This window comes from Zalophus californianus, chromosome 9, assembly GCF_009762305.2.
Source record: "Zalophus californianus isolate mZalCal1 chromosome 9, mZalCal1.pri.v2, whole genome shotgun sequence".
NCBI classification, from domain to species: Eukaryota; Metazoa; Chordata; class Mammalia; order Carnivora; family Otariidae; genus Zalophus; species Zalophus californianus.
Genome location: NC_045603.1, coordinates 133,307,512 through 133,319,307, shown reverse-complemented (window position 1 = coordinate 133,319,307; position 11,796 = coordinate 133,307,512). Strand labels below are relative to the sequence as shown.

The 11,796-nt window shown below is 39.8% G+C and overlaps 1 protein-coding gene across 1 annotated transcript in view; it reads right to left on the bottom strand.

Annotated features, from left to right (window-relative positions):
• Nucleotides 1-232: 232 nt before the first annotated feature.
• KIN (Kin17 DNA and RNA binding protein) overlaps nt 233-11,796 on the bottom strand; it is a 32,521-nt gene continuing 20,957 nt past the window's right edge. The window contains exons 9-13 of the mRNA XM_027595146.1: nt 9,939-9,989; nt 7,027-7,095; nt 6,035-6,134; nt 4,039-4,139; nt 233-574 (exon numbers count right to left, since the gene is read on the bottom strand). Coding sequence (XP_027450947.1) covers nt 512-574; nt 4,039-4,139; nt 6,035-6,134; nt 7,027-7,095; nt 9,939-9,989 — 384 coding nt within the window. The 3' untranslated portion in view covers nt 233-511. The remainder of the gene's footprint in view (nt 575-4,038; nt 4,140-6,034; nt 6,135-7,026; nt 7,096-9,938; nt 9,990-11,796) is intronic.

Sequence of the window (11,796 nt, the reverse complement as noted above, 5' to 3'; positions counted from 1 at the left end):
TAAAAGTAAATAGCGGGGGTGGGTGCGCGACTCTGTGGATACATGGAAAACCACTGAATTGTACGCTTTAAATGGGTGAAATTATATGGCGTGTGAGCTCTATCTCTATAATAATGCTGTGACTCTATAGTCTGACTTCTTAAAATGTCATTATATATATAGTTTGCAACTTTACTACAGAAAATATAGAGTATATGAAGGATTTCCTCTATGATTCTAAACAGTCTTATATAAAACACTTTACAATAACATTCTTTTAATGAACATTAAAAAATCATTAAGGAAATATTACAAAGGAAACAAAAACAAGAACAAAATTACATTGTTTTGATACTTCATGAGACATAATTTGATTTTTCTATAAGCTTAGCTGAACAACTATACAGTAATATTTAAATAAATCCATCTCCTTTATACAAAAGAAACACCCTAACACAGTAGAGTCTCATAATGTCTTGGTGAACACCAATTTGATGCTTTAGGATTTTAATGTGTTAACAAATTTTCAAACTCAGGCAAGTTTTGAAATGTCTTCATATTGAATTCCTTCAACTCTGCGTCCTTTTAAAGGGCCCTACAAATTAAAACAATAGAAAAAAAAAGATTAAAAACACACAGGGACTTAAAAGACAAGAAAATGATACTACACTTACAGATCCAAATGCGCCTTTTCCATACCCCTGTAACCCCAGTACGGTAGCTAACGTTTCTCTGCGACTCTGAATTTTAAACTTTTCTAGGGCATCCTCATCACGAAGTGCCGTGACTTCTTCAATGACATGTGAAATGTGTCATCACTACATGCTGTGGCAGGGACCTGCTGGTTGCTCTGTGTGTCCTCTGATCCCAGGATGCCTTTTCCCTGGTTCCCCGCGTGGGGAGGGGTGGTCATAAGATGGGAGCCCCGGCCACTGAGGGGAACGGAAGTGACGCACGTGGTCCTCGCATGCGGCCCACCTTGCTCGGCCTTGGCCTGTGTGAAGCACATGGCAACTGTAAAAGCCACCTGTTGAAGGTGGTGGAGACACGAGCTGGAAAAATCCTGGGCTCACACATCGCCCCTTCGAGAAGAGCTGATCAAGCTCCCATCTTGAGCTTCCTGATCAAGAACACCCATCCTGGACTTTCAGAAGGAGAAGTTAAATTCTACCATGTTTGTACCATTTGGGGGTTTCTTTTTAAAGAGCAGACAGTATGCTAAGCAATTCAGGTCCTCAAACATGTCTGTCTAGTTTAGCTCTGACAGCTCGGCTGGTCTTTATTACCGAAAATGAGCCCAACTTTAAATGTACTTGCTTTTTCTGTTCGTATCCAAAAGAAAGGAAAAGGGTTAAACTAGATACTGGGAAAGAACATCTGTCACAAAAGTGGATACAGCCTGGGAACAGAGAGGCACGAATGTGGGTCCTGAGCCCAGACTGACCAAGTTCAGGTCCCACCTGCACAAGTGACTTGAGCCTTCGCTGCCCCACTGTCCCCGAGGGGGACTAATAATAGGACCTAGGTTCCTGGGCTGTTGGGAAATATAAACGAGTCAATAAAGTGCTTAAAACAACATCTGGAACATGATAGGAGTATGAGCTCAATAATTCTTGGCTCTTCTTATTAAATCTTTTGGTTAAAATTTGAAAGCTGGTCCTCTCTCTTGCAAAGTATAAAATGAGGATGATGATGATGACTCTAACCTTGAAGTGAGGTTTCAATGTTTTTCATTGTGAATCATACCTCCCCTTAACAATCCTTTTTAAAACGCTACTCTTTTAATATATAATAATGACTGTATTTAAAGGAAGTTAAGTTCCCAGATGTAGCATGACAAAGAGTTGAATCTTTCATTATCAAGTACAAAGGCCTGTGGTCAAGTTCACTTTTCTCTCTCTCTCTCTCTTTTTATTTTTTACAAAGCTGGGGAACGGGAAGGGAGCCAGTTCCTCGGTTAATTAGGCAAACAGGCTAAAAGGCTGAGACAGTTTTTGAACAATTTGTTAGCTACTTAAAAATCTGCTTAATAAATGAGTAAATTTCAAATATTTTGATACTGATCTACAATTTCAGATGTCAGAAATGATAAAAAAATAGCAGGAGAAATCCCTTAGAAAGTCTGTGTGTTTCATGGCAACGATGTGAAGGAACCATGGGGACACAGACCAGTGGACACACGCTCACACAAACAGATTATTTTTTAAATGGGGGCAAGCTGCAAAAGAAAAGAAAAGTAGTAGGTGGATTTCTCCTTTGAAACGTACGTGCTGCTTTGCAGTCAAGAAGGCCTTCCACGTGGGACCCCTCCCAGGCCCGGCCTCACTGCAGTTGTGTGTGCCACACAAGCTTGGGAAGGAGGAGCCGCTCGGGTCACAGCGAGGGAGGAAAGGAACGGGCCCAAGAAAACCACACACTGTGACCCAAAGGGATCTGGACGGAACCTAGAACGCCCTCCGCAGTGATTAGCTGTTCTGCATTTCCCTGAGACGAAAGCATGAATTGAAGCACGATCTAATTTGGATAGGACTATGCATTTAAAAAAGTGCAGGAGAATCATTTCGCCAAGGAAATACGAGATGTTCCATGACCTTATGCTGGCTGAGTCAGAGAGAAAAACTGACCGAGTTTTTAAAAAAAACTCAATCTATGAATTTAGTCAGATCGGTACATTTCTCAGCACCAGGACAGATGCCTTTTCCTTTCCTTCCCTTACGGTTTATGTTCGTGAATACCAGTTTTTAAGTTTGTGTTGTCAGAGACAAAAAAAAAAAAAAAATGCTCAATTTACTTAAATGTGGTTTCTCTCATTCATATAAGGACCTACACCATTTTCCAAACGCAGTCCAGTGTTGGGTTCAGGTGCCTACAACCCCTAACGCAACCCATGAAACTGGGCAGTTACCTGTCAGTTCTAGAGAGTGCTCAGGACGGTCATCACCCTCCGAGGGGTCTATTAACCCCCCAAATGCTAATGCTACAGTACTGGGTGTGAAAATAGAGGCACAGCACAGTCGTCTGCTGTTCCAAAATGCATTAGGCGGCAGGGGGTTAAAGCCCGCTTTAGGCCTTTCCTTCTCCCAAGAAGACATCTCAGGCCTCACAGGGCCGCGCTCCCAGGCCTGTCAGTGAGCCATCCGTTCTGTCAATCAACACTTTTACTTGCACATCAGATTTCCTGAAATTACTTTACTGATCTCTGCTACCGTCTAACCCTTTATGAAAGAAGGGGAGACCTGTTTAAAATATTGATCTCTGGGGCTTTTCCCCCATTACTTCTGACTCTATATTCCCCACTAATTATACCATGCCAAATTGAGTTTTATATTAGATGTGAGAGAAAAAAAGTCAGGATGTGAAACTGTACACACTGCATACAATTTTATAAAATGCCAAGACTGGAAAGGAACAGATCAAAATATTAAAGGGGGTTATCTGGCTAGGGGATTATGGGTAATTTTTAAAGCTATTTGTATTCAATTGTCCTTTTCAGGTTTTACACAATGAGTATTGCTATAGACTGAATGTGTCCCATCCAGAATTCATAGTTGTGACCGAATGCCCAATGTGATCGTATTTGGTGGCGGGGCCTTTGGGGAGTGATGAGGTCGTGGGGGTGGGGCCCTCATGAATGGACTGGTGCCCTTATAAGACCCCAGAGAGCTCCTTTGTCCCTTCCACCAGGTGAGGACATGTGAACCAGGAAGCAGGCCCTCCCCAGACGCTAAATCTGCCAGTGCCTTGTTTTTACATTTCCAGGAATCAGAACTGTGAAGAGCACATTTGCTTATGAGCCACCCAGTCTATGGCATGCTGTTATAGCAGCGTGAGTGGACTAAGACACATATGCATTTCTTTTGAAATCAGAACACAAAATACTTTACAATGGCAGAGTCATTACAGAAACTAAGCTGACAGATTTCCATATAGGAGAGAAGACAAACAAAAAACCCAAACAAAAAACCCAGACTCTAAAATAAAACAAAGACCAACCCAATGAAAAAGAATTCTGGCACATTTTTAAAGCATTTAGAAATTTCTTTGTGTCAATGTACGTACAGTTTCAATGACTATAGTAGCTGAGAAGGTCTTCTCATTGATGGATTCTAAGATGCCTTCATTCCCTCTGTAGCCTCCGTTTAAAACGAGAATTCTTTTTCCTACAGTAGAAAAGAATATCACGCTGAATGCAAAGAAATGTTCACTTTTTTCTTCTACTTTGTTACAGGAAAGTGCAGCTACACTGAATGAACATAATGAAAACCAAAACCCCTCTTAGAAGTTCTTCATCATTTAAGAACTCTGTAATATTCTAAAGGAGAGTTTACAGATGCCTTGATCACTATTAACATTCTAAGAATCCCCCATGGTTTTTTTCACTTCTTTGTCAAAGGGATACGTTTTAACTTAGATTGCAAGGAGTAGAAGGTACTTAGGGGAAATGTCTACAGTCCAGAAATAATCAGAAAAAATTTTAGCTTACTTTGGCTTTTTTTTTTTTTTTTTTTAAGAGATGGAGGGTGTGTGAGCAGAGGGGGAGGTGCAGAGGGAGAGAGAGAGAATCTTAAGCAGGCTCCACACTCAGTGCAGAGCCTGACGTAGGGTTTGATCTCAGGAACCTGAGATCATGACCTGAGCTGAAATCAAGAGACAGACACTTACCCAACTGAGCCACCCAAGTGCTCTACTCTGCCTCTTTTTAAAAATCATAAGATTGGAGTGCTTGGGTGGCTCAGTTGTTGGGAGTCTGCCTTTGGCTCGGGAAGCCTACTTCTCCCTCTCCAACTCCCCCTGCTTGTGTTCCTGCTCTCACTATTGCTCTCTCTGTCAAATAAATAAATAAAATCTTTAAAAAATAAATAAAAAAATAAAAATAGGATGGTTTGGCAGTTTCATAAAAATTTAAACACATCCCACTGTTAGTGAACTATTCTACTTCTAAGTATTTTCCCAATAGAAAAGAAACCATATGTCCATATAAAGACTTGTATGTGAATGTTCTTGGAAGTTTTATTTGTAACAACCAAAAAACTGTGACCAACTGAAATGTCTATCAAAAGGTGACCGAATAAACAAAAAGCGGTACATCCATACAGTCAAACACTACTGAGTAACAGAAAGAAGTGAGCTATGTATACACTTGGCAACATGCGTGAACCCAAAATAATTATGCTTAATGAGAGATGCCAGACCGAAAAACAGGACACGTAGTATGATTTCAGTCATATAAACTTCTAGACAGGAACTCATCTACAGTGATGGAAAGCAGACAACTGGTTGCCTCGGGGGACATGGGAGGCAGGAATGGAGGGGTGGCAGGGAAGAATTATAAAGGAAAGTGATAAAACTTTGGGGGGTGATGGGTACATTCATGATCTCGATTGTAGGGATGGTTTCAAGACAGTATTCACGGGTTAAAACTGATCAAATTGTGTACTGTATACGAGTGCGGCTTACTCTTGTGTGTCAATCACATCTCACTAAAGCTGAAAAAAAAATTTTTTAAGCCATAAAGTTGAGTTTTATTTTAGGGGGAAAGCATAAAGGATCCGGTAAGTGGAAGTTTTAGAGTCTAACATCGCCGCGCTAGCAAGGATAGTACTGTGAAGTCTGGGTCAGAGGCAAACAACTTAGGTATAGCAGCATTCATACTAGATATTCGGAAGCACAATTAAGGAAAAGAGAAAGCAAAACAATACAGACTTTTACTTTACTATCTCAGGTAGCTAGAGAAATATATTCATAATAAGTGTAGTACGATTAATTTTTTTTTCCTTGTGAGTTTGTGTTTTGCTTCAGAAAAGAAAAAAAAAAAAAAAAAGAATCCCAGGAAGGGAAAATTGATTCAGCCACAAAATAGCTTTCACAGAGGACTGGTAAACAAACTACCGTGTCACCTGAAATGAAGCGTATCCGTTACACCAGCAGCTATATATTTCTAGAATGGAAATCTGTGTCTGTAACTATCAAGTATCGTCAAGAAACTACGGTTTTAAGGCTAGGATCACTCATTTTTCGATAGCATACACATTAAATGGTCTGCAAAAAGATTTACCTGGTGCTGGAATTACTGTTTCTAAATGAGTCTGGTCAAGTTTCAGCTTGTCTCCAGAGTCAATCATCTTTACAACAGCTGTATATTTGTCAATTACTTCCTGTCATGTGAAATCAACACTTTTATAATAGCAGAAGTGCACACAAATTTCAAAGGACAGAAATAGATAAGATGAAAACAAATGAAACTCCAGTCAAAAGGTAAGTACTGTAACTCCTTCTATAAATGACACTATTTTATAGATTCCATACATGACTATTCATTCTAGGCTTCTTTTTAACTTTTTTAAAATTTTACTACGTTTTTAATTCCAGTAGAGTTCACACACGGTGTTAGGTTAGTTTCACGTGTACAATATAGTGGTTCTATGCTTCCTAATAAAGAATTCAATTCAAGGCTTAGTGAAGGTTTTCGTCTGGAGAGAATAAAGGACTGGTTGGTGATCTTAGACTATGACTTCAACAAATACAGTGAGAGGAAGAATGCCTAGCTTCAAGTACAATAGAAGGGCATTTCTGCATGCACAATGCTGGGTTCCAGGATGGAACTATTTAGCAATGGCAAAGACAGAAAAGGACTGGAGCATCAAACTTTAACTTTTAAAATCCTAGAACAACTAAAAGTTTCTTGGGCAAAACACAAGGAAGTCCTCCTTAGAACTGCGGGGACATAGTTGTCTTGCCCATCGTTAACGAAGAGGATGTGTCTCACTGGTTGGCAAGGCACGCAGAGGGTTTAAGCTGCGCCAGTGGGATTTCGTACATACTATTTGCTCCAGTAAGAAAGCACACCAAAGTGAAATATAAACTATGGTCGCAAAGGAATCATTTCCCCACCAATTATGAATTCCGCTTTCCTTTTATGGAACCATCAAGATCCTGAGATACAATGTTCCTGCCCCGAGGACGTGATTTTTCAGGACTATCAAAATGGCTTGACTTGGCCAGGCCCAGCTCCTTCCACAAATTCCATTCACAGCCTCCCGTCCTTACCTTCACAACACCCTTTTTCTTATGATATTTCTCTCCGAGTTTTTTGGTTATAATTTTCACGATGATTTCCTAGAAAATAACAACAAAAAAATAAAGACGAAAGGGAACACATAAGTTAGCGTTTCGGTTTTACTCCTTCGCTTTAAACCACGTTCACCAAAAATCATAGCAAAACATAACTGCTCTGCTAAATAAGAAATTTTGGAGTTCTAAGGCTTCCCAATTACGCAAAACATTCCCTTAGTGATCTTTTATTTCTTCTTTCTCCCTTTATTCAACATGGTTACCAAGAGGTAAAAAAAAAAAATACCTGTCTCAAGGCTGATTTCCACACTGAAGGTCTCTTGAAATCTAGGACTTTTATCTGTCAATCTCAACCCTATTAATCCATGTCTTTCACAGATAGCTTCTTTCTCTCTCTCCACTCAAGGAAGTGAAAAGGGCCAAAGATATTACACTGTTGGTGTTCACTGCTGATAAAACCTCAGAAGGCAGGTCTCACTGAGAATTGCAAGGAACTGAGTCTTTGTGCTTATGCATGACATTTTCCACAGTGTTCTTTTCTCATTAGGTTACTCTGAATTTTTGATACAGACAGGATTCTTCAAGATTAGCTCCAGCTAAAAGTATCATTATTCTGAACATCTAATTCTCAAATGGGAGAGAAATCTGGGCTTATTTCATATTAATGCATTTTGAGTTTGCTTCTTTATCGTCATTTTCCTGATTTAGATTAGCTGTCTAATGGCTGATCATGAAAATTCATTCTTCTGACTTAATGCTATAGTCACTGGAGTGATTCTGTATTTGCTACTTCAAGTGAATGTAACAGAGGTACTAGATGGTCACAAGTAAGCCAGGCTAAAAATTTTATTAATCAAAATTCAATAAGGACTTTGTAGGGAGGATATATTATAGCAGAAAAACACGTTTAAGAGAAAACGTGAATGGTCTTATTCTTAAGCCTCTATTCTAAGAATCTAAGACTTTCTAAATGAAGCCAAGTAATGCCAAAACAGCTTCTCTGATTTAGCCAGAGTATTTCTGGGCTAAATTTCTCAAAGGCCCTCATGGGTACACACTTAAAATTTGAAGCTAACTCATTACATCATTGGGCTTACTGACACTTGCTCACACAATAGAGCGGTTCAAAATACTTCTTTTCTGAGTTTAAACAATAAAGCTCTCCAGTCTATCTGCATGGACTGCTGGTTATTTTAACAAACATACTGACCATTTCAACATAAGAGACACACTGAGTCATCAAAGCACTGTTGGATGATCCTCACTTTTAATGTAATACTCTGTTAGTAGGGAACTAGGAAAAACATTTGAATAATTTATTATAAGAGAGAATTATCAAACAGAAAATATAATTGAACTGAACGTATTACCAGTGGGAAGAAAATTTTTGGACTAAAACTTGGAATGCTTTCTCTATCTTTTTTTCTTTTGGTTTCTTTTCTTTTTCCTTTAAACCAATGAAGGGCATACATCAGAATCACCTAGGAGGCTGGTGAAAATGTGCATTTCACTGCAGGAGACTGGAAGATAGTAGTAGTAAACATATGTAATCTGGAAAAAACACTTCTCTAAAAATTTGTGAATTACTTTCTGGGTAAGAACGACTGCTTTCAGCAAAATTCTTGATTACGTTTTCATAAACAATAATCAAACTATTAATATTTACATGCTAGCTACTGGAATGGAGAAAACGAAACAATACATGGGTGGTTTCTTTCCTTCAGGTCCAGCCTTTACTGATCTTGACTAAACCTATACTCAGAGACGGGGAGTCAGGGCGTCTGAGACACCCCAGGAAGCAGGTCTGTTGACCAGTTGAGAGCACAACCTACTGAATCAGATTGCCAGGGAGATCCTGGCTCAGGGCTTACTCTATGACCTTGGGGGAAATTACTCAAATGCTTGATGCCTCAGTTTTCTCACCTCTACAATGGGAATTATACCAGGAATTACCTCATAGGGCTGATAGAAGAATTCGTCGAAGTAATTCATACAAAGGACTCATTTGCGATGTAAAGCAGCAAGTATTTTCATGTTAGCTAATTTGCTTCCTGAGCCTTCACATGGGCACCATGTAGAAATGCCTCCCATGTAGAAGACCACAAAATAAGACACGGAAACAAAATTGTTTTCCTGCTTAGAGGGAGCAGGACTATGAAGATCTGAATGAGAACTCTGGACTTCTTGACCTTCTAGGTTATTGTTCATCTTACTTTTTGAATCAAAATTATCTAAATGACACACATTCTCACTACTTTTCAGTCTCCTATTATTGATCAAACCAGCTTCTTTTAGAAGCTTTAACAAAGGCAACCCTGAGCGTCTTGCGAAAACTTCACATCTAGGTTCAAAACAGAGCATCAGTAAATAATAATGTTTAAAATTATTTAACTGTTTCAAAATTATTATCTTAAAATAACAGCAATAATAAATATACAATAAAATACAAAGCTCTACTTGAGTTTGTAAAATGAAAACCGGCTTTTTTTGACAAAGTACCTAAAGGGAGATTCTAAGTTCAATAAGCTGTGAGTTGAAAACAAATGCTTCGGCATTCACAATTCTACCTTTCAGTCCCGTTTCTGAAAACACAACCCTTGTCTTATAGCTAAATTGGAAATAATTCCAGGCTTAAATTCAAGATGTCCACAAACGAATCTGGCATTAAACTCAAGAAATCTTACCAGTCTATAAACGTGAAGTAACTCTCCAATACGGGTGCAGCTGATCATTTAAGATCAGATAAAAAGAAAAGTCATGAATGTTATAGATCTATCCGTATGATTTAAGTATATTTGAGAAATTCAGTCATTTATACCAAATGCTCTTTACATGATTCACTTTTTTAAAAGCATTCAGGAAGTAAGAAGCTTCAGCTGAATACGTACAGGCTGTAGCCAGTGGTCTGTTCGGGCAGTTCTTTTCTTTTCCTCTTCAATCTGTAGAACACAGAAGATACAGAATTCTCTCTTTAAAATCTTCAATTTATTTCAAATACCATTCTACGTAGCAAATGAACACCATAAAACATATACCTCAAAGGCGACCCGTGTAATTTACAAGCTCTGACAAATACAAATAAACATTTTTTGCAATTAATTTTTAATTAAAAGGAAAAAAAAAACACTTGGTTGGGGGGGTGGCGCCTGGCTGGATCAGTTGGTGGAGCATGCAATTCTTGATCTTGGGGTTGTGGGTTCGAGCCCCACATTGGGTGTTGAGACTACTTAAAGATAAAATCTTTAAACAAAAACCACACACACACATACTTGGATGTACAAAAATATGTGATAAGGCACGTCAACTGGCCAAGAAAATAAACACAAGCGACCTCTACTTAGTCAAGACTGCAAGGCCACGTGCCAACGCTACATCACTGTTTCCCTGCTTCCCTCGTGTGCCTGTCACAAGCTGGGAAACAAGCGATGTGTTCATGTGGTAAAAACACAACACTTCAGACTAATTTTGCGCAGCACGGTTAGTCCTACAGTGAAGGCCAAAAGGGGCTTCTCTGTATGATAAGGATAATAAATCTTGTGAATGTAGGGCAAGAAAAACATAACCATGAGAGATGTAGGCACGAGGGTGTCCAAACAAAGAGTGCTGAGGAGCCACATTGTGCCTTTTTCTTTCTCAACGGCCGTAAATGAACCTGAAGTCCCAACTTTCAGTGGGACAGGATGCTGCAATTCTTTGGTTGATAATAAATCCCATTTTAGTGTCTCCAACTTTCCAATATGAACAAAGAACATTCTAAATTTAGGAGGTTTTACAAGGTGGGTAGGTCTGGCTTCCCATTTCACTTTGAATTAGATTCAGGAACCTCCTCTCATGGACTATTGAGACGTCTAAGATGTTGCTCCAACTTCTCTCTCAAGCCGCAAATGCTACCACTCTCGCAACTCACCATGCTCCAGCCACATGGACCTTTCCTTCAGGCGCCTGAATTCAAGATCTTTCCTGCCTTGGCACCTTTTCACAAGCTACCCCCCATGGCCCGCCCTCAGACCGCCTTAGCACTTAGCGTTTTGTAATAACTTACTCACTTGTTCACTTGTTCATGAAATGTCTCTCTTACTAGCGCGAAAGCCCCATGACACAACGGGACTGTATTTTTCTCCCTACTACGCAGACACAGGAGCTCGCGCGATGCCCAGCACACAACAGTGACTCAGCATATGCTCAGTGATGGAGCAACCACATCTCTTAGTGTACACATTTTATGTTACACTCTCAACTGTTTAGACCGCCCTATCGTAAGAGCACCCAGAAATGGGGAAGACCAAAGAGTTGCCTCTCTCCCTTCACAAATAGAGAGGAAGGTTGGGGAGATGGGAGGAAATGATATTACAGGAAAAAACAAGTCAGCTTCTTCTATCCATCTCTTCTTTCTCCTCGTCTGTCCTTCTTCTCCTTTCTACTTACTTCATAAATGTATTGACAAGGTAAGGCTATGCGTGGAAAGGGAGAGAGGAAGATTCAGAACAGCTCTAGAGGTGCAGGTAGATTTAGAGCCAAAGTGTGGTCCTTGATCTTAAATCACAGGTTTTCAAGGATTCATCACATAGGCTCAGCCATCAGGTAAAGTCAAATGAAAACTACGTCATCGCTTCCTGCCGCTGGCTAGGAGGTGGTAAGCGAAGGCAGAGGCAAGAGAGAACAGAGGCTGGTGGTAGGAATCCACGGAGGATGCCAATCTCACAGAGCCACAGAAGGGAAACAGAGCTTTTGTTTTTAGCTGCAGGG